The sequence below is a fragment of the Gallus gallus genome, chromosome 4 (assembly GCF_016699485.2).
Source record: "Gallus gallus isolate bGalGal1 chromosome 4, bGalGal1.mat.broiler.GRCg7b, whole genome shotgun sequence".
Classification (NCBI taxonomy): Eukaryota; Metazoa; Chordata; class Aves; order Galliformes; family Phasianidae; genus Gallus; species Gallus gallus.
This window is the reverse complement of record NC_052535.1, coordinates 17,687,235-17,709,823: the sequence shown is the minus strand read 5'-3', so window position 1 is coordinate 17,709,823 and position 22,589 is coordinate 17,687,235. Positions and strand designations below refer to the sequence as shown.

The window sequence follows — 22,589 nt, the reverse complement described above, 5'->3', positions numbered from 1 at the left end:
TAGAAACTCTAATAAAGCTGTGGAGGTGAAAGGCACGAATTTAATTCATTCTCTTTCTTCATATGTCAGTATACCTGCTTCTCCTCAGCTACTGTGATAGTCTTGAAGGACTTCTTGAAGTCCTCCTTGAAGTCCATGACTATGACTTAGGTGTCCTAGTGGGTGGAAAGCAACATGAGCCACCAATGTGTGCCTGCAGCCCCAAAGGCCAGTAGTACCTAGTCTGCAGCAGCAGAGAGGCAGGAGCGCAAGGGAGGTGATAGTCCCCTCTGTTCTGCCCTCCTGAGGACATCTGAAACACTGTGTGCAGGCCTGGGCCCCCCACCTGAGGAGAGATGTTGACCTTTTGATGTGGGTCCAGAGGAAGGCCACGAAGATGTTCAGAGGGCAGGTGCACCTCTTCTGTGAGGGCAGGCTGCAGGAGCTGGGCTTGTTCATCTTGGAGAAGAGGGCTCCAGGGAGACCTCATCACAGTTTTCCTGTACTTAGAGAGCTTATAAACAGGAAAAAGTGACTTTTTACACAGTCTGATAGTGTTAGGACATGAGGGAATAGTTTTAAGCTAAAGGAAGGAAGTTTAAATTAGATACTAGGAGGAGATTCTTTACTCAGAGGGTGGCGGGGCCCTGGCACTGCTTCATGGAGCTGTCGGTGCCCGTCCCTGGAGGTGCCCAAGGCCAGGCTGGGTGGGCCCTGGGCAGCCTCAGTTGGTGCCTGGTTTAGCGGTTGGCAACTCTGTCTGCAGGAGGTTGGAACTGGATGATCTTTGATCTCCCTTCCAACCCAAGTTGTTCTATGATTCTACAGTAATCTGTTACCCAGTGAACTTCAGGTGCAAGTGAAGAGGACAAGCTCTGGTACTTACTAGTGAATTGTGATTCTGTGCAGCAAAGAGCACAAGACAGGTGAGCTCAAGAGGGTTTGGGATCTTAGTGAAACGCTGAGTGTGAGAGAAGGAATTCTAGCTTCTGAATAGTTTTTTTTTTTTTTTTGGCACAAAATATTAATGAAGCGGAATGAATCATCAGTGTTTGTACTCAGACTATTAGGAAAAGAACTTGTTTGCCTCTAGGTTTGTATTCAACAAATGTTAAGTTGCTTACAATTACAGAAGAACAATAATTTTAGATTTTGCTCTGTTACTTAAACACAGATATATACCTTTACAGCTGTCTTCTCTGTAATTGAGGATACAGTTCCTTCAGCAACTAATAAGGCTTGTTTTGCTTTTGAAAGAATGTTTGATACATTCTGTCCTAGGGAGTGTTTAGCCAGGTTTTAAATTGATAGATTATTTTTTGGGGGTATGTCAGTTGCTTGTGTTTTACTCTACCAATTGCACTATATTCTGCACAGTGAATTTTTTTTGTTGAACAAAGCATCACCTTTCTGGTTAAAGTCATGTAATCCTGTTTGCCTTGTGGAAGGAATGTCAGTTCTTGCAATTAATTTTTTTTCCCAGTTCTTATTGAAACTTAAACGCTTACTCTAATTGTTTCAAAGATGTATTATGGCCAGGCTTTCTTTTATGCTTCTTATTGAAGATTTGTGCATAGTTTTCAGCTTTTTAAGGTGGTCTGTGTATTTCAACCATGTATTTTAATAAAAACTCCTGAGGTAGCTGAGTATGAAACATTATATATTAGCGCTAAAATTTGTAGGGTGCATTTCTGGATCTGAGAGACAATGATTTAGAGTGTAAGGCAGTGTTGATCTGGACTGGAAAAAAGTTTTCTTCAATAACTGTGAATATTAGTATCAGCAAAATCTTTGTGTGCAGTATTTATGCATTTGTGTTCTCAGTACATTCATTGGTCAGAATCAAACAGTAAGGAGGAGTTGCTGCAGTCCTAGTGCTAAATTAACAACCATTCTGTACTTGTGCTTCAGGATACTGTAAGGAAAGAGACAAATAGTTATTGCTTCCTTTATCAGAGAGCCTGGTAGCTCTGAGAATATCCACACATCTGAGGAAGGAGGTAGAGAGCACAGAAGAGGGATATGATGCGACTGAATAGAAATATAGGTGGTACTAATGGGAAAAGGCTGTGCTGTACTTTAGGTTGTTGTCTGTTGTGTAATTGGTGGTGGTAATGGCTTAAACACAGTAATTATTTACTACAGTTAATGGCATGGCGCATCTTTCCTGTCTGTAGGAAACACTTTGATTTTGCAGCTATCTTCAGAAGATCTCATCTATGGTATTGTCCTAAAATAAGTGTGGTTTTTGTCCTTCCTTTGTCACCATGTGCATCCTCTGCTATGGTGGTGAAGAAATGCTTTGAGAGAGCAGCAGTGTAATAGACCTTTTTTTTGATTATGTGACCCTTCAGTTCCTCAATGATCTAACATTTAGTCTTCAGTAATAAAAAATAATGGTAGGAAAGTTACTTTAAAGTTCAATATTTTTACTTCTTTACTTCTTAGAGACTGATGCTGATTGTCAAACGGTTTAAGGGCTGGTCCGGCCCGGTTCCGTGACTAGTGGGGCGGAGGGATTTTGCAAAATCCGCACCTCCAGGAAGGGAAACAGGGGACCCCAAAATAATTAAAAACAGCAGCAATGATCTGAGGAGAAACAAACTAATTTACTAAATATAGTATCAGAATGTAAGATAACACACTATAATACAATATAAATCAATAATAATTGAGAGATTGAGATTGATAAATCAACAATAATCGAGAGATTGAGACTGTCCCGGAGCCAGGGGCCTTACACTAATACTGAAGCCTTGCCTACAGTCGAGAGCAGCGGTAGTGAGCCGATCCGACAGGGAACACGGTGAGATGAGAAGAGGGCCGAGTCAGATGACCTGTGCCCCCACATCTGCTCCCCTGAGCAGGAATGACAACAGTACTCGAAAAGGCTCTTGGGGACCATAGTTCCTCTCCTCCTCCAGACAGGCACCCGGAACCAAAGCATTTGCTCCCTAACTCCCAGTACACTGCATGATGTTGTGATGTGGAATACTGATAACCAAAAATCATAAAATCATGACATTATTCTTAAACTTAATTCTTAAATTTAGCTTATACTTAACCTCAAGTAAACTCTAAAATTTAATACTACTTCACCAAACATTTTACTGTTTTTATATATTTCAGTATCAGTTCAATTTTAGTATTAACAAGACAGTGTAAGCACAATAGATTTTCTTTTTTTTTTTTTTTGATAGCACTGGAAAATGTAAGATTTGCTCTTCTTTAAGTTACTGGTGTACAGAAGTAGAAAAATCCTTTTGATTGAATTTCTGTCTAGTTAGCATAGAAACAAAGATATCAGCAATTTTATTCCCAGAAAGTGCTGATCTAGTATGTTACAAGTAACTGCTGCTTTGTGTGATGTATTCTACATTTTAATTTAGCCTTTATAATTTGCCAGAGAAGGAAGTCTTTTATATTCAGAATCATATTCTTTTATATTCAGAATCATAAGTTTGCTTAATCTCTTGTGGGAAAAGTAAACAGAAGCGAAGAAAAAATATTGACATTTGTCAATTTAATGTTTGTCAAGGAAAACATGTTTACCACAATGAGTCTTAAAAGTAAAAAGGAAGGTACAAATGTCTTTTACTCTGAAAGCACTCTGAGTCCTGACTGATGCAATGCCAGCCAACTGTACTTAACCTGGCAATTTCAGTCTTATTCAAAGGCTTCCAGGCCCAATGGTAGGAACATCTTTTTAGTCTTAAATTAATTCATTTCCCTTTTTAGGGTTACTCCCTGAGGCTTTGAAAGGACTGGGGGGGAACTTGAATGTCTTTCTGATCATTTACTACATACTAACATATTTTGTCCTTTTGGAGGAATGGAAATATTATGTTTTCTGCAGCATTTGCTCCTCCAGAGCTTTCAACTGAGACTGACGTTCTAAGCAAGCAAACAACTAAGTGAAATTATACTTCATTTTCTAGTTAGGCAACATAAAGTATCCATCCGTTGTTCCTCTGTTAAAGTGCAGCTATAACAACATATGTATGACTGAAGTTGATTTTATATCTCTTGTTTTTAGGCAACTGGTGGGGGATATGAGAGTGAAGATGCATATCCCAATGCAGAGCTTTTCTTCTTGGACATTCATAATATTCATGTCATGCGGGAATCTTTGAAGAAGTTGAAAGACATTGTTTATCCTAACGTGGAAGAGTCACACTGGTTGTCAAGTCTGGAATCAACTCACTGGTTAGAACATATAAAGGTGATTTTTAACTCTTGAAATGTTTGTCCAAACACGATGCATCTGTCTTACTTTTTATTAGATTTTGAAATAGTGTGTGTTTTGTATCAAGACTACTTGAACTACAAAAACCAGCATTACTGAATTTTGGCTTCTTATTGAATTTTGGATCATATTGACCCCCAAAAATGCAGAAAGCCACTTTGTCTTAAAGTATGTTATGAGGTCTAATAACTTACCAACAGTAAGAGAAGATTAACATTTATCAGCCTCATGTCAGATATTAGTCTTTAATAATTAAAAGAATGCATTGCCAGTCTGATTGTCTTTACATGTGAGAACTGATTTATTTTGTTAGAAATAAAGGATAAAACAAACTGAATTTATTTGGAAATTTTGTATTTTCTTTTAGCTAAATAAAGTACTTATTTACTAATTGAACTTTGAACTTTTTTGCATCAAGTACAGCTGTGCAGAATTATTAGAGTATTATGTAATGAATCCTACTTAACATTTTCATTTTAAGTTAATATTTGGAAAAGCCTGTTAGAAGGGTAGAAGTACCTTTTTCTAACAATTGAGATACTTCAGTAATTTAGTTCAAAGGAAAGAGCCAAATGAAATACAAAGTTTTTAGAGAATAATTTCAGTGGTAAGTCCTCTCTTTCTTTTAAAAAAGAAACTTATGTTCTTCAGTTTATCAAGGTTACTGTTTTCTGTCCCATTTTTTAAGAATTTCCTGTGAGATAAATTAGATTTTACTAAGGCATTAGGGAACCAATCTGTTCCTCTATTTTTATACAATAAATTTACTTTATCTCCTAGAAGATTCGTTTCCAGTTAATTACACCATGCTCTGTAGGTCTTTTAATGGAAACAGTATCAACATAGATACTCTCTAGATAAAAAGAAATCAATTTATTTTTGTTAGAATGATAACACTGATCTCCTTTATTGTTTGGTGTCTGTTCCTGTTTGTTAGCTTGTCTTGACAGGAGCTATTCAAGTGGCAGACAAGGTATCCTCAGGAAGGAGCTCTGTGCTGGTTCACTGCAGCGATGGCTGGGACCGAACAGCACAGCTGACATCGCTGGCCATGTTGATGCTAGACAGTTACTACAGAACAATTGAAGGGTTTGAAGTTCTAGTGCAAAAAGAGTGGATAAGCTTTGGTCACAAATTTGCATCGGTAAGAGCTGGAAGATAATTGCAAGGGCCACGCTACGTTAACATTATGTCATGTTTCCAATGTTAAACTACTCACTCTGGCAAGGTCGGATAATTCTTCTAATTTTGGACGATTCTGACTTAAAACATGTCTAGGTAAACAGGAACAGAGCTTTTTTGTTTGAGACCTGTTTCGTTTTAATTATTCATGTCCTGTGCAGACTTTGAAAAATGCAGAATTGCTCATGTTACTACTCAACACAACACAACGTCCAAACGTTCCTTGAACACTTTCAGGGTCGGTGACTCCACCACCTACCTGGGCAGCCCATTCCAGTGCCTGACCACTCTCTTGGAAAAGTAGTACTTCCTAACATCCAGCCTGAATCTCCCCTGGCACAGATTGAGGCCAATCCCCCTAGTCCTATCACTAATTACACAAGAGAAGAGGCCAACCCCCAGCTCACTACAACCTCCCTTCAGGTAGTTACAGAGAGCAGTAAGGTCTCCCCTGAGCCTCCTCTTCTCCAGACTGAACAATCTCATCGCCTTCAGCCACTCCTCATAAGGCCTGTGCTCCAGACCCCTCACCAACTTTGTTGTCCTTCTTTTAACATGCTCCAGAGCCTCGATGTCTTTCTTCCAGTGAGGGGCCCAAAACTGGACACAGTACTTTGAGGGGTGGCCTCACCAGTGCTGAGTACAGGGGGACAATTACTTCCCTGTTCCAGCTGGCAACACTGTTTCCAAGCCAGGATGCCATTGGCCTTCTTGGCCACCTGAGCACACTGCTGGCTCATGTTTAGTCTATCGTCAGTCAACACCCCCAGGCCATTTCCTCTACACAGTCTTCCAGCCACTCTGCCCCAAGCCTGTAGCGTTGCCTGGGGTTGTTGTGGCCAAAGTGCAGGACCTGGCATTTGGTCTTGTTGAACCTCATTCCATTGGCTTCTGCCCAGCTATTCAGCCTGTCCAGATCTCTCTGTAGGGCCTCGCTACCCAGGCAGATCGACACTTCCAGCCAACTTGGTGTCATCTGCAAACTTACTGAGGATGCACTCGATGCCCTCATCCAGGTCATCAATAAAGATACTGAAGAGGACAGGCCCCTGCACCAACCCCTGGGGAGCACCACTTGTGACCGGTTGCCAGCTGGATTTAACTCCATTCACCACCACTCTCTGGGCCCGCCCCTCCAGCCAGTTCCTTACCCAGCCAAGAGTGTACCTGTCCAAGCCACGGGCTGCCGCCTTCTGGAGGAGAATACTGTGGGAGACAGTGTCAAAGGCTTTGCTGAAGTCTAGGTAGACTACATCAACAGCCTTTCCCTCATCCGCCAGACGGGTCACTAGATCATAGGAGATCACGTTGGTCAAGCAGGACCTGCCCTTCGTGAACCCATGTTGGCTAGGCCTGATCCACCGGTTGTTCCACACATGCTGCGTGATCTCCCTCAAACCAATCTGCTCCATAACCTTCCCTGGCACCAAGGTCAGGCTAACAGGCCTGTAGTTCCCCTGATCCTCCTTACAACCCTTCTTGTAGATGGGAGTCACACTGTTAAGCCTCCAGTCTTCTGGGACCTCACCAGTCAACAAGGAGCGCTGCTAGATGATAGAAAGCAGCTCGGCTCTCACCTTTGTTAGTTCCCTCAGCACTCTCGGGTGAATCTCATCTGGTCCCATGGACTTGTGGCAGTCCAGTTGGAGTAGTAGGTCTATGACTGTTTCCTCCTGAATTGTTGGGGGTTTAGTCTGTTTCCCAGCCGAGACTACCAGGCCAGAAAGTGTAGTACCCTGAAGATAACCAGTCTGATTTTTAAAGACAGACATTAAGGTATTCAGAACCTCTGCCTTTTCCTTATCCTCAGTGGTCACGTTCCCAGCCTCATCCAGTAAAGAATGGAGATTCTCCTTGGTCCTCCTCTTACTGTTGATATATTTGTAAAAGAGTTTCTTGTTCCTTTTTACCCCAGCAGCCATGTTGACTTCCAGCTGGGCTTTTGCCTTTCTGATTTTCTCCCTGCGCATCTTAACAATGTCTTTGTATTCTTTTCTGAGTTGCCTGTCCCGTCTTCCACAGGAGGTAGATTCTCTTTTTCTCCTGGAGCCTCAAGAATAGCTCCCTAATGTTTTTCTTCTACTAGTTAAGTAGGACTTTTATACCCCTTCCAGGTAACTAGCTCAGTCTTCTGGGTCATCTCTGACTAACTGGCCGAATGAGGGTGATTTCAATAGCTTGACTCTGCTAACAGTAATTTAATTGTTTTCTCAACTTGCTTGCTGAAGTAGTACTCTTTGGAAATGGTTAAAGCAACTCCCCTTACCCATGTGCTGTTTTCTCACAGTACTGTATAGTTTGATTTGATGAGACGTTAGGCTTATGGTTAGTAACAGCTTGTATATAGTAACTGAATAGAAGTTTATGCGCTTCTTTTTTGGAGTGTCTATGGAATAAAAACTCATAATGCAACCAGAAAATATTTTGTTTATACATGCTGTGCATTGGTTTGGTAATTATTTGATAGAACTGAGATCCAATAGTGAGAACTTAGGTACTTCAGTGACTAAAACAAGTTAGCTGATAGAAGGTTTCAGGTTACCAAAATTGCAATTTGGATGCTGAGTACGTAATTCCTGATGATATTTTCTATCTAATGAAGCGCATAAGTGGTTCTGTTGTGGGAAAAGGATCCCCCACTCCAGGTTTTCTGTGTATAGTGAATGTACTGCAGTATCCAGCTTGCAACATAGCTTACTCAGTGGAATGTCATTGTTCTAATAATGAATTCTATTACAAGAAATATGAGATATGGAATAAATTACAAATGAGAAGATACTCAGGCCCATACTAATCCTTAGTAAGATCCTAAAACTGCTAGCTGAAGTGGACTTTCCTTACTGAACACGTATAAGACTGCTAATGGATACCACTTAATTTAAACTGTGAAAACTGGAGGGCAAGGAGGACCTATTTGTGTGTTTTGCCTATAGTGCTATTCTGGTAATTTACTACTGTTGACTAACTCTGGCTACAATCCCTCATTTCCCTCCATTTCCTGCCATTCAGTTCTATTATTTCAAGTTATCTTGTACATCATTAGATATTACAGAGAAACGTAATGGTTTCATCACTTTTCATGCCCTTAGGACATATTCTGCCTGCTGTCTTACAGGCAGATTGACAACATGGTAGTCCAACATTCATGCTCTTCGTTGGTATCCCCCAGGCAAGTATGTTCAAGTAGTATTAGAGGAGTTATAGAATCTGTTTTCCTTGAATCCCTATCCATTTTCAACTATTAAATGTGAAAAGAAAGGAAATAGCTTTTACCAAACTTATTATTTTTCATCTGTGAGGAGAATTCCTTTGATTGTTACATTGGATGCTTTCTCAGAATAAGGTGGCTCATTCAAATTTGTAAAATGTGCATTACTTTTCTGTCAAGAATACGAACGTTTCTTTGAGCTCTGTTCTGTTTCCTATCTATCTCTCGTTATGTCATCAGATTCAAGTGTGGGGTTGGGCAGAGAAGATAGTGTAGATAGTTCCTGTGATACAGGTTCTCTAGAGGCCAAAATTACAAAAGAAGACAAAATGTATGGCTTGGATTTTGATATTATGTAAATGTAGCTCAAAATATCTTATTTGTGATGTAATGAATGCTTAAAAGATGAATAATTGTGGTTTTCCATTAACTAGCACTTTGTTTTTTAATAACAGGACATCTTTAGAATAACTGCAGTAGTTCCCTGAATCTCTCCTCTGCGATACAAAAACTAATGCTGAAAACAGATTGCTCTGTTACAGAAGTGGTTATATTCTATTGTAAAATAAGAAACAGTGTCTATTGCCCATAAAATGTACTGTTTTGGTTAACAAGAGGACCCATTGCTTCATTTCAGAGAATAGGACACGGTGATAAAAACCATGCTGATGCAGACAGATCACCCATCTTTCTGCAGTTTATTGACTGTGTGTGGCAGATGTCTAAACAGGTATGTTACATCATTCGTCAGGTGGTAAGGCTTTTAAGTGATTACTGAATTCAAAACTTAAATCTTTAAACAATCAAACAAAAAAGTATTTCAAGAGGACAGCATACCTCTCTGCCCTGACACTGTAATCAGAAATAGTATATTTGCTTTTAAGCCAGGCCATCTCTCTTTGCTATTTCTGCAAGTGGTATATAAGCTGTGTTTGTGCTGCTTGATATCAGGCACTGTTCATGCATGCAAGGAGTGTGTACTGGAGATTGTGACCAACTGGCTTAATGTAGGGCCTGCTTGTTTCATTTCATCATTTTTTGTGAAGCTGTTCCTTCAAATACAGTGTTGTTTCATCAGAGCTTGAAAAGGAAGCTTGGGAGGTGTTAATTGTTGTGATTTAAATATATCTTCAATAAGTAATGAAATGAAGCAGCCAATTTCATCTATTTAGGGCCAGGAATTAGGAGCTAAACCCTTTTCTTATATGATGTTGTACTGTAAAGTGTGCAGTATAAATATCTTTCTCTCTAGTACATGTAAATGTAATGGTAACAATTCAGCAGTGTATTCTTTTTAGAAAGCAAAGGCAATTAGAACATTTTGAGTGCATAGATCTTAATGGCTAGTTTAAGGAGGTTGAACACTTTGATAACTTCTGAACACTTATTCTGCTATGTAGTAATGAAAGTATTATCTTAAATTTTTCTTAAATGTTTTCAGGCTTCTAAATGCCTTCCTTAAACTCTGCTTTTATTCCAAATACTCTGCTTTTGCAATAAAAGAACAAACTGTTTTTTCTGTTATTAGTTTCCCACAGCCTTTGAATTCAATGAACAGTTGTTGATTACAATCCTGGATCACTTGTACAGCTGCCGGTTTGGGACTTTCTTGTACAACAGTGAGTCTGTTAGAGAAAAAGAGGTCAGTCATACCACCGATTGTTTCATTGTATTGCTGCATTGTCTCTAGATGATGATAAAAAAAATCTTGACTGTATTTTATTATATTCCTTGTATGTTAGTGTTCTTGAACTGGCCTTATGCTCATTGCAGAACAGTTGCATGGTAAATGCCTTGGTTTTGGTAGCTTAAAGGCTATGCTGTCACTGTAATACTTCTGAAAAACTGTTTTATTGTATTAGAAGCACTGTAAGTTAAGAATATTTCTAAGTAAATCATAAATGTTATTTTTAGGCTGTAACTATGGCTTCTTTGGTTTTCCTGATTCTGTGCAAATGTTTACAATTCTTATTTCAATTTCTTTACAGAAAGTGACTGAAAAAACATTATCATTATGGTCTTTGATAAACAGTGAAAAATCTAAATACACCAATCCTTTTTATAGTAAAGAGCTAAATCGAGCTCTCTATCCAGTAGCCAGTATGCGTCACCTTGAGCTCTGGGTCAATTACTATATCAGATGGAACCCAAGAATCCGGCAACAAGTAAGTAAATTGTCTAAGACATACAAAATGTTTGAAGACTTCAGAAGTAGATTTTTGTGTTTAAAACTGATATCTAGAATAGTATCTGTTACCTGCTCTTTTTTTTTTTTTCTTCTAACATGCTATTTGTAAGGATGGGAGGAGGAGAAAAGATGAAAATGCTGATTTAAGTGGTGGGTTTTTTGGTTTTTTTTAATCACTCAACTCATTTCAGAACATTGAGCTGATTTCACTGCTTAGTATCAAGTCATCTTCAAATTCTTTCTGTCCCTGTTCCCTGGGAGTACATTCTTAATGGCATTGGTTGTTACTGGAAGGTGAATGACAAGACTTAGTGCTTACTGAACCCTGGGGAGTAGAAGCGTTGGCAGCGCAAGCATGCTTCATTGCATTTGCCTGCTCTTTCTCCCTTTTCTGGCAGAGCATACAAAGTCTTCTACAAAGTAAGATGACCTTTTCAATTAGTCTTCTAAAACTGCTGTCTGTATAGATGGCTTATGATAAGTTTTGTTTTGTTTTTTTTGCTAAAACTTTGACTCAACATTGTTTACACTGTGTAAACACTGAAGAAAAGCTATTATTGATAATTTTACAAGTGAATCAGATTAATTATCCAGGAATGCTTTTATCAAATTACTTATAAGCTTGTTCTTGATATATGAATGCTCAATTTTTTTGCTAAAAATCTAGGCAATTTGGTGTATAAAGATAGTGTACAGAGACTTATTTGTCTTGCTCAACAAGCTGTACAGTTGTGAATAGGAGACGACAGGAGCAATTTCTTTGACATAAGCAGTGTTCACAATTCAGATTCTGGAATGAATCAGGAGTTTTCAAGCAGTGCACTTCCTCTTCTGCAGCTGATCTAGACAGTATGCTATATTTTGTTATAAGTTTGTTGCCAGTTTTAATTTCAAGCTTTTGTTTAAAGCTTCTGTTGCTTGCTGTGAAGCAACAGAAGGCATTTTGTAAAAAGTGAGTCCAAAGATTAAATTTAGAATAGATTATGGGGCATGCAAATTAGCTGTAAATCTACTTTGAAATTCTTTGCCATTATTCAGGAAAGGCTTTTGGAAGTAGTTTCCTACTAGAAATGCAGACCTATGTGATTTAGAGTTCTATGCTTCTGCTAGTGGTCCCTCATTTTCATTACATTTCAGTACAAAACACAACCAGTTGTTCTCTTGCGCATGAAACGTATGGTTCATGTTAAGTATCTAACTAGTGAATGCGGAGCACAAGACAGCTTTTTGAGATGACCCTGTTAGTGCTGTGACATAGAAGCATGCTGGGGGCATCAGACTTGTGTCTAGTGAACAGTCTAGTCTGTCACAAGCAGTATCATTAATCCTATGTCTTTCATCCTCCTAGTAACTAGATTCAGTCATTGATCCTACTTCCACATTTGCTTCAATATTTATCACCTCCCTTATCTGGGGTGCCTAGGGAATGCTGTGTCTGAGACTCAGTCATTCAGCTGATTTTGAACTGGTACTGTATTTAAATTTGCTTCTGCAATTTGGTTATTAATTACTCTGAGAGGTTAATTGAGAGACAGTAGCAACTTCTTGACAGGTAGATAGAACAAAGTAAGCTCAGTCTCTGTATCTGCTTTGGGCATCTGTGTAAAGTAAGCTAAGCTTAAAAAAGGTGTTGTTAAGGTACTCTGGCTGTGAGCAGTCTGGTGTGCTCTGAGAATTCACAAAGTTGTGCACTTATTTTTCATTTACACACAGTTGCAAAGCTACTATTTAAGCACTGAAGTAAACTTTAACAGTAAGGGTAGTTACTTAAACTGAAGATTTCATCTTCATCTGATCAGCAGAGCCAAAGATCTTCAGTCTGGCTAACTATTTTTTTTTTAGGGAAGACAAAACATTTAAACTCTGCAATCTAAAACCTTTTAAGTCAAGAAGGGAAAAGCTGTGGAGAAGATAATCACGCCCATATAAACACACTGTATTAGATAGCAATCTCTGAGAAATTCTGACTGATTTTTATTGAGGAAAGAGCTATTTTGTAAAGCAAGATTTCTCTTTGGATGAAAACAGTTTGAACCCAGAGGGCTCTTGCATTATAAAAATAAATAGCTTGGTAATCCAAGAAAAGACAAATATTACAGTAGTACAGCAGCTTGTGTAGATGTACTTGGACTACAGTGATAAAGGACTAATACAGATCTCTTTCTAGCAGCCAAATCCAGTGGAGCAGCGTTACATGGAGCTTCTTGCATTGCGAGATGATTATATGAGGAGACTTGAAGAACTACAGATCACAAATAACTCTAAGATATCCAACTCATCAGCCTCATCAACGTCTCCCTCACAAATGATGTCCCAAATACAAACACATTTTTGAAGAAAATGTCGGCTTCTTTCTGTATCATAATAGCAAGTGGTGCTTAACATAGGTCTAGAGTATAAAGAAGAGTATTTTACTGCCTTACATTAGATTGTCCTAACACAAAGTATTTTAGACTGTCTTCATTCGAGGAGGACTTCAGAACAAAACCAACTCTTCCACTATGTGCCTTTCTGAACCTGTAAACTGGGAACATGAATAATCAACCTCTAGTTATGGAGTACTTTAGAGTTATTTTGGAAAGTCTGGTACAGTTTGAAATGAAATTGATTTATTGTTTTCATAAGAATAACTTATTACATTGTAGGTCTGTTTTTCCTGCAAGGGAATTCATGCTCAGTTTTGGATGTTGTGAATAAAACACATTAACATAAAGAGGAATATTCACGTTGTGTAAAAGTAGCCATGTGTCTATTCCTGTTAGGAATATGGCTGTGGACTTTGTGAGGCAAAAATAAATTACGTGGTAAGATTTCAGAGAAAAGTTAATAGTTAAAATGTTTTGGTTATCTGAGAATTCTAAATTTTCTTGCTTCAAAATAAATGAAAAGATGGAAGGACATACTTTTAATTAAACAGTGCAGATAGCCCAGTAGGTATCAAAATAAATTCTTTTTTTTTATTGTATTTTTTTAACAGATGACAGTTGCACTGGCTTCTGAGAGGCCCTGTTTTGGTTAACTGTTGAGCACTGCAGTATATTACAAATTATTACTGTTGGCTGTATTGCCTTTTTGGATTAATACAGAACAAAACATTTCTAAGTAAGGTTTATATAATTAAAAACAGATCCACAAGGACATTGCTTAAATATCCAGCAACAGCCATTGTATCAAAGCTTGAGTATGTCTTATAAAAATAAATGTGCCTGTTTAGAGGAGCTTTGTATACCAAAGTAGGCAAAAAAAAGAAAATATATCAGTTCTGAATACTGTTGAAAACTTGTAAATTTATAGTTTACTGTTCAGTGTATATTTAACTTTTGTTTAATGAATTTATTCTTAAATATTTAAGGGATTCGGTATATGAGATTTGCATATAGTTATATATTTACTTACACTGAACCTTCCATTGAGTTCTAGTTTGAGGTCTTTATTTCAGAGGCATTTTGTAAATCTTTAACTTGTTCTTTTCAGGTATTTTTTTAATAGTTGCAAGCATTTCTTATGACAGACAGACCTTGCTACTTGATATTTAATTAGGATTTTGCATATTCTCACAAGTTTAACGATATTCAGGCAATCCAGGAAATTTTGCAATTCTGAATTTGTAGAGGACTCTGATATTGTTATTTTAAATGAAATGTTCTGATGCTTGTGGCTTCTGTCACTGTAAATTATTGTACATGCAGTGAGTTTTGATCAGCAGGATATAATAGTATTATATATAAATTAAGTTTTGTGTAAGTATACATAATATAGTTTATTAGAAATTCTGCGAGTTTATAATGTGTAAATATTTTGCATATGAAAACTAAGTTTAAAGCTATAGTTCCATAAAGTAAGTCAAAATTTAGAGGACATCTGAATATTTTTAGGAATCGTATTTTTTCAAAGGAATAAAAGTGTACCGCCTCTTGATTTGCTTCAGTATATACATGGAGTTCCACTATTTTTTTTGTTTTTCAGGGAAGCTCAGAGCATACTGCATGTGTGTTCTAAACATATATGACTTATTTTTGTCATCTAAATTTCATTCTCCCTTCGTATCTTTCACTGTGTTTCCAAGATAACATGAAATGCCATGATCCCAAAGCTTGGCTTGTTGAGGTGAACAAGATACATTTATTTCAGATGAAGGAAGATACTTGATTGAGATACACTTTTGAAAACTATGCATACTCTGGTATATTTGCCTTTTACTTGTAGTTTATATATGTACATAGATACATATATATAAAGCTAATTTTATTAGAATATTTAATGTTTCTCTGTTTGAGTTGAATACTTTGGTGACATCTCTGAGCAGTGTGGGGAAGTTCAGAAAATATTTTACTGTGTGAATACTACATGATAACCTGTTGTGTGGGGGGAAAGTGTAATATAATGGAAAGGATCTTTATGCACTTAATTCATTACATATATTCCATTCTTCATATTATTGGTTTGTTTGAATGCCACTCTTAGAAGCTCTCTAGCATAGCTGTATTTGGGCTTGATTTTTTTTTCCAAGTCAGCAGATAAGATACTACTTAATTCTGTTTTGTCATGATAATATTAATTATGCAAACATAAGGATGTTTTTAATCCAATACCTTCTGGAAAACACTATGCTAGAGCTATTGTTAATGTAAGTTCACAAATTGATCAATGTTAATAGGAAGCTCCTTTCCATTTAAATGAGTATTTGGGCTGTCGTTCTGAAATGTGATGCAAGCAAATATATCTGCGTCTGTATGGAGCCTCCCTCTGCTGTGCTGCTGGGTTTTGCCTGGCAGTTAGCGTGTTACCTTCTGTGCTGCAGCTGTCCGAGACAGAAACGGGCAGCAGGAAGCTCCTGAGGCAGTGAACGAGGAAGTCATGGGCAATGACTGCCTGTTTTGGGAGAGGGGAAGAGGAAGAGCTGGGCCGTAAAGATCAGCAGCTACAGCTACCTGCTGTCCTTTGTGAAATATTGGTCTGAGCTGTTTCTGTGGTTTTTGTTTTATTTTTTGTCTCCTTCCATGGACCTGGGGTGATCGCCCTGTTTTGTAGTGGGAAGTTATTGCAGAATGCCTTCTTTGCTGCATGCCTTATCCATCCCAGCATCACCATTATGAGTGTACCTATGAAAGATTTACATACCGCCTCCTTTGGAAGTATGTTTAAGCTCTGCCTTGTGCTCGGTTTGTGTGTTTTTTTTTCCTTCGGTCTGGCGTTTGTATCACGCTTGAGACCAGGGCCTCTGCAGCAGTGCCGTGGCGCGCCACGCGATGACAGGGCCGCTCTGGAGCGGGGCAGGAGGGGAGTCCGGGCTCCGTCTGCTCTGTGTGTGCGTGAAGGGAAAAAAATAAAAAAAATAAAAGATTTCTCTTTTCAACCATTCGCCTCCTTCAGACGCTTCCCTCTGGCCGGGCCTGCCCTGCTCCCGCCCGGCGCCGCCTTCCCGCTCCGCGCGGCGCCGCTGCCCGCCCTTACGGCGCCGCGGAGGCCTATGGGTAAACCCAGCCGCCAGGTGACAGCTCTCGGCCGCCGCCGGGGCCCGGGCTGAGGCGGCAGGGCCGGGCCGGGCGGGAAGCCGCCATCCCGGCGGCGCTGTGCGTCCCGCTGGCGGCTGGAACCATGGAGCGGGCGGCGGCGGCCGGGCCGGCGGCGGAGAGCGGCGGTGTGAGCCGGCGGGCCGCCGCGCGGGCGGGGGCTGGCGCGGCGGCGGGGGCTAGCTCGCGGCAGGCCAGCAGCGAGACACTGGACAGGTGAGCGCGCGGGCTTCGCGCTACGCCTCCGAGCCACGGCCCTGCGGCCTACGCTGCCCTGCTCTGCCCTGCGCGCGGGGCCGCGGCTTCCGGGCCCCTTCTCCTGCCGGCCGGCCGGGACCGCGGGCGGGCGCCTGGGACCGGGGCTCAGCTGGCGCTTCCAATCTGCGCCTTTATGTTTGTCTAGCCGCGCTAACAAACGGCGGATTTAACTCCGTCAGCGCACTGGCCCTTGTCAAAGTTTCCTGCCTGCGGTTGTGTGCTTCTCGCGATTAGCGTCATCGGTGCGGTGAAGGCTGGGGCTGCCTGCAGGATTTTGGCTGGGGTTTGGGGAACCTACGTAACTTCTTATCTTTCCTGAGCCGGTTTTCCTTTTGCAGCCGTTTGTTCTGTTTGTTGTCTTTTGCGGGCGCGCGTATTTCACCTCGGGCTGCGCGGCTCGGTGGGTGGGCAGGTGCTGGGGGCAGGCGCAGAGCTCGGCTGAGGTAGCCTTACCCAGAGCAGGAACGAACCGGAATTAACCCCAGATGAGGAAAAGAGGAAACTTAGGAATTATTCCTAAGTTCCATCTCTGTGTTCCATCACTTTTCTTTTAGGAGAAACCTCGTTGTTCTAGGAAAGCTGGAAATCTTTGCTAAGAAGTCAGTCACTCAAGTACACATCTTTTATTCCTTCCTTGCGTGCTCCTTATCTCAGTTTTCTTTTCCCCTTTGTTGAACCCTGGAACGGTTTCAGTGCTGCTCTGGGTATACCACGATGAGCCACCGTGTGTGATCTGGGGTGGAGCAGCAGGAGCCCTGGGCACTGTGCTGCACACCCATGGGGAGCTGAGTCCCTCTGCCAGGCAGTGCCGCACCAGAGCTGGGCACCTCTGCCCCTCCTCTGCTGGCATTGAGCGAGTGGGACCTGCTGAAGATCAGCCACAGATAAATCTTTTTCTTAATTAACAAGTAAATGCTCCTTTGGAAACAAGCTTAAGCTAACCCTAAAGAGATATAATAGAAATCAAGAGATGTGAAGGAAGGTGAAATAAACGAGCTCAGCAGAGGAGTACTGGAGATATCTAGCTCAAACGCTTTGCAAAACTTAGCTGTAAGTTTCTTTAAGTGAATCTGAACTCAAGTCCAGTACTGCTCCCAGGTTTAGAAGCGTATTGCTCATTCGGGCAGGATTATCATCGATGCAGTACTTGCAAAATTGCATTTTGTGATCTGGTTGTGTACAATTCTGCAGCCACTAAAATTTGTCAGAGAAGTTCTTGAAGATCTTTAATTTCTGGCTACATGCACCTGCCTATCCTAGCAGAAATAGTATGAGGAAAGGCCTCTGGCTGTGCAGGGGTTTGTCATCTTGTGCTGTTATCCCACCTGCCAAACATCCCAGTTATGTGTGTGTTCTGCTGGGTATGCGTATAGAGTGGTTTGCTTCTGTGTCACATGATGCTCAGAGAATTCAAAGTTAGTTTGTGAATTAATTTAAAAAACAAATTTAAAATTTTGGTTTACATTTGACTTGGGAACAGGCTTTACATCTGCACAAATGCCTAGCGAACCTGTTTGGAGGAGTGACAATTATCTCCTGTATGAGCCGAGCCTGCAACAGCATGCGGGCTCCCCAGCCTTCCTGGCTTCCTGTGGGGCAGGCCTGTTTTGGGGCAGCGCTGGTGCACCTCTCCATGGCTAGCAGCTCCTCCTTGCTGCTGGCAGTCTGAAACTCTTAAGCCACACTAGTTCCGGCAGCTGCTCTCAAAATGCATCATCTCAGACTTAGTGCAGTTCTGCTGTTCAGATGCATTGTCTGTAGGGTTCTTGTGGATATCTGGCACTGGGAAAGCCAGTCATTAACATTATTCGGAGATTATTATATGAATATATAAAAATATGGCTAAATCAGAAACTGCTCTTTAGAAAACATGTATTTTCTACGTATAGTATTAGTACAGAATGCAACACAGCAGTAGTTTGCAGTTTTAAATGCTAGCATGGAGTGGTTTAATTTTAAGGAGTATTTACTAAACAATTGGGAAATAGCAATAAAGGTATGAGGAGTTTCCTGTTAGTTATCCAATTCATTCAGTGATGGCTCTAAGAAAAAAAAAAATGCATGAATGTTGGAAAAAGAACTATACTTGGGTAATGAAGCGAACATTTTTACAAGGCCCGAGGACCATAAGCATGCTTTTGGCCCACTGACAGCTCTACATCTCTGATAAGGTCCAGTAAAATTCTTTTACCTCCTTTGTTCAGAGAAATAATTGTGTTCTGCCCACAAAGACACCTGAAACCTTTTGTATAGTGTTGACACTCATTTATGGCCTTGTTTTGTATTGCTGTGCCATGCTATTCTCAAAATACATTTTGAATGTGTAGGGGAACTGTTGAGTCACAGCCTGAACCACTGATTGAGCACCCGGGGGAAGGACTGGGTCAGCCCTTGGAGCACAGGTGACAATAATTCACCTGTGCGACAGGAGTGGAGCCTAGCACCACCTCTCTTAGACCTAATTTACGGGCTAACTGCCACTGGGGAAGGATCTCTGGTTGGAGATCCTTCCCTTGTGGGGTCTTTCTTGTGAGCCTGGATCTTTGGAGACGGGTAAGCACTTTTCCTTTGTAACACCATTTTATCTACCCTAGTCCCTTTGCTGTTCCACTCCTGTATTGCCTTTCCACTGTGCTGACGTTTTTGTTTGTAACAGAACAATTGTTAAACAACATTAAATATTCTGTTTCTGTAGCCCTACAGGATCACATGTTGAATGGTGCAAACAGCTGATAGCTGCAACCATTTCCAGTCAGATCTCTGGGTCTGTCCCTTCGGAAGGTGTGTCCAGAGACTATCGGGTAAGTGCCCTAAGCAGCGTGTTCACTCTTTCGGATTAGAGTAAGTGGTCAGGAAAGCCCTTGCTGCTTCGAGTGTCAGGTGGTAAGTACTTCAGTGATCTTGGAATGTTTCACATCTAGAAGCGTCTCATTTGTACATAGGAATCTTTTGAATCTGTTCTGTGTTTTCCTTCATAGTTAGAGTAGCGGCATTGAAGCGTACAGGAAAACTGAAGGTTCTGAATGAAATGTCAAGAATGACTTTTCTTTCTTTTTGATTACTACATTAAACAAAACAACAAAAACAGCTAAAGTTAATTAATAATTGTAGGTTGAAATTGTTTTGTGTCATTTGGAGTACCAAACTGATCTCTCTAGACTTCACCAGAAATAAATAAAAGCATGTCTTATTACTGTTCAAAGAATATTAATATTATCATTTTTTCATTGGATTTGATCAAAGAGAGAGAAATTAATGTGAAACTAAACAACATCCCCTTTTTTTGTTCCTTCCCAGCAATATTTTTGTCATTAACAATTGCAGAGCATACCTTACCTAATGGGTTTCATTATGCTTTTTACACCTGTTCTTTTGTGTTCATTTGCTCTTTCCATTTTAGAGGCAGTTAATTGAACTTGTCTGAGAACATGACGAGTCACCTGTGTGAACAAAAACAGGCTGCTGGTATCTGGTGCAGAATGTACTTGCTGCTTTTGTCCTAGATCTAAAAGAATTTGATATTGGTGTAAAATGGCCAGATGAAAATACTGCTTTTCTTGTTTTTAACTAGTTTTGAAATCATTTGCTAATAAACACTATACTTAAGAGTTTGCTGTCCAGCACCAGTGTATTTTAGATTCTGTGACTGCAGATCAGAATCTGCCCATGCTTGAAGATAAACTTCACAATGTTTCTGACCATAGTCTGTTTAAAAATTCCCTTCAGGGAGCTTGGTGTCATTGGCACTGTCAGCACCTTACCCTTGTAAAGGATGGGCAGCTCTCAGGTCAAGGGTAAAGACTTGGACAGAACACTGGGACGGTGCATTACAGCTGACAGAGTTGTCTGTGCCATGGAAATCAAAGACTTTGTTGTGGTAAAATGCAAGTGTGTAAGCTTGGTGCCCAGTTTATCTCTGAGTTATACAGCATTCCTCTGGAGTAAGGAGTGCCTTTGTATTCTGAGTAGCTTCATTCTCTGTTGCAAATTCACCTTGGTTATTACTTAAGAGCACTAAGACTTTTGAGGCCTAATTAGATGCGTTATCTCTGTTTCTTAGAAACAAAGGAACAAAAAATAATAAGCCTTCCGGTATTCAGAATTTTTGTTTAAAATAAATAAATAAGTATTTGCCATTATTGTGATGTGATTTGAGCTCTCATATTCGTGCATAACACCATATAATTTTTGTCCTAGAATTTTTTATTTAAATTCAGGACCTGAATCTTGTCTGTGCTTTAAGAAAGGTTTTCCTTTGCGCTTGGTGTCCATGGAGCCTCAGCAGTACTGCAGGTGCTCAGTCAGTACTGCAAACACATGTGTGGGTAGCATAGATCCAGAAAAACTGGGGCTGTACATTCAGCATTAAGAAATAAACACAGAGTCCTCATCTTTAGGAAGAAGGTGGGTGACGTTGGTTTAATGGTAAGAAACAGTCCCACCTGGCAAGCACTGAGTGAGCAGGGAGCTGCAGGGTGGCATGGGGCTCTGCCTGGCATTGCTGCTGAAGGAGGCACTGCTGTACCTGGGAGTCACGCAGGTAGCAGCAGCTGGGTGCGGCTGCCTTCAGAAATAAGTTGACTGTGAGAGTGGTAAGGTGCCAGAACAGGCTGCCCAGAGAGGTTGTGGATGCCCCATCCCTGGAGGTGTTCAAGGCCACATTGGATGGGGCCCTGGGTAGCCTGGTCCAGTATTAAATGTGGAAGTTGGTGGCCATGCCTGTGGCAGGGAGGTTGGAGATTCATTATCCCTTCCAACCCTGGCCATTCTCTGATCGTGAGATTCTAATGAAGAGCTGCAGCCGTCTGTGCTTCGCCATTAGAATCCAAAAGATCTGGGGGTTGTATTTCATCATTGTTACTACAGGCTTGTTATTTTCACTTCAGAGGACTACTGGGCTCGCTCTTCTCTTGTCACAGTAGCACTGAATAAAAGAGTGATTAGGAGTGAATTTTTCACAAGAATTTGGCATTTGTTTCAGCACTAAATGAAAGTGGCTAGCATACTTTCAGAGCAAAATTTTGCTCTGAATTCTTGCCTAATTCTGCAAGTAGGAGCTGCTATATGTACATAGGGTTGTTTTGTTTTGCTTTCGAATTCAACTGTAATGAATATGCCTGAAAGTAGAGTTCTCTTGAAAATCTGACAAATGCTGTCATGTATTTAATGAATCAAAGCTGTGCATTTTGTTGGATAACATGTGATATTTTAACTAACAGGTGTACAGGAGGCCTGATATTCGGGTAAGGTTACCTGTGGCAAGTAGTAAAACGGCCTCCTGCCTGTTTGTCCTTTGTGCTGTGTGACATCTTGGTGTGTCAAACGTTGTTCTTTACTTCGTTGATGCTTTTTATGAACCACTCAGACCGTGTTTCTATGCAGTGCAGCAGCTTCTTTGCCATAGAAATGCTTCATATCCGTTACTGTGTTTTCATAAGCAATAAAAGTCAACGTGTGAGAAAGCAATGTATTTAAATGTACATTACAAATATGCAATATTAACTTCAGTTTTATCACATTAATTTTCACAAAATGTTTGCCTGCAGCTGAGGCTTATGTGCTTCTGACTGCTGAGTACTGTATGAGCACCTCTGATGTAGTGTCTGCATTAAAGAGTGTTAGTGGATGAAAGCATTGCATCTTTGTCCAGCCTATTTAAATAAGATTCACATTCATTCTTGCTTTTGTACTTGTGCTGCCTTAATTGCCTCAGTCCTGTTGTAGAATGGAAAGTTGGGTTGGAAGTTGAATGCTGGTGCACCGACCTGCATCTTTTTAATGACAATTTTGTAGGTCTTGCCTATTCTTCATTGTTTTCTCGTCCCTCTCAGTAGCATGTATAGAGTGAGAAATGATCTGGACAGCATTCTGACATTGTTCATGAAATGTATCTAACACTTTTATTCAAACAAAGGGCTCTTGTTTGGTCTCACACCGAGAAATGAAGTCTGAATGATGCCTTTCTTATCTCTTGTTTACATGTTGAAAATGATGTGTTTAGTAAATGTTCACAAG

At 40.4% G+C, this 22,589-nt stretch overlaps 2 protein-coding genes across 19 annotated transcripts in view; both read left to right on the top strand.

The window, feature by feature from the left end:
• The window catches only part of MTM1 (myotubularin 1), a 42,400-nt gene extending 26,241 nt beyond the window's left edge, over positions 1-16,159 (top strand). For 3 of the 5 annotated variants that reach the window (XM_004940860.5, XM_040700177.2, XM_046941143.1), the window contains 6 exons: positions 4,016-4,201; positions 5,163-5,369; positions 9,253-9,345; positions 10,144-10,257; positions 10,604-10,780; positions 12,971-16,159. In XM_004940860.5, coding sequence (XP_004940917.1) covers positions 4,016-4,201; positions 5,163-5,369; positions 9,253-9,345; positions 10,144-10,257; positions 10,604-10,780; positions 12,971-13,138 — 945 coding nt within the window. In that variant the 3' untranslated portion in view covers positions 13,139-16,159. The remainder of the gene's footprint in view (positions 1-4,015; positions 4,202-5,162; positions 5,370-9,252; positions 9,346-10,143; positions 10,258-10,603; positions 10,781-12,970) is intronic. The other 2 variants (XM_420357.8, XM_040700178.2) reach the window with 1 other exon arrangement.
• A 120-nt stretch (positions 16,160-16,279) lies between these two features.
• The window catches only part of MTMR1 (myotubularin related protein 1), a 34,032-nt gene continuing 27,722 nt past the window's right edge, over positions 16,280-22,589 (top strand). For 6 of the 14 annotated variants that reach the window (XM_004940856.5, XM_004940854.5, XM_046941136.1 and 3 more), the window contains exons 1-3: positions 16,280-16,532; positions 19,270-19,375; positions 21,794-21,817. In XM_004940856.5, the coding sequence (XP_004940913.1) occupies positions 16,402-16,532; positions 19,270-19,375; positions 21,794-21,817 (261 nt within the window). In that variant the 5' untranslated portion in view covers positions 16,280-16,401. Of the gene's footprint in view, positions 16,817-19,269; positions 19,376-21,793; positions 21,818-22,589 lie in introns of all 14 variants that reach the window. The other 8 variants (XM_046941138.1, XM_046941137.1, XM_420356.8 and 5 more) reach the window with 3 other exon arrangements.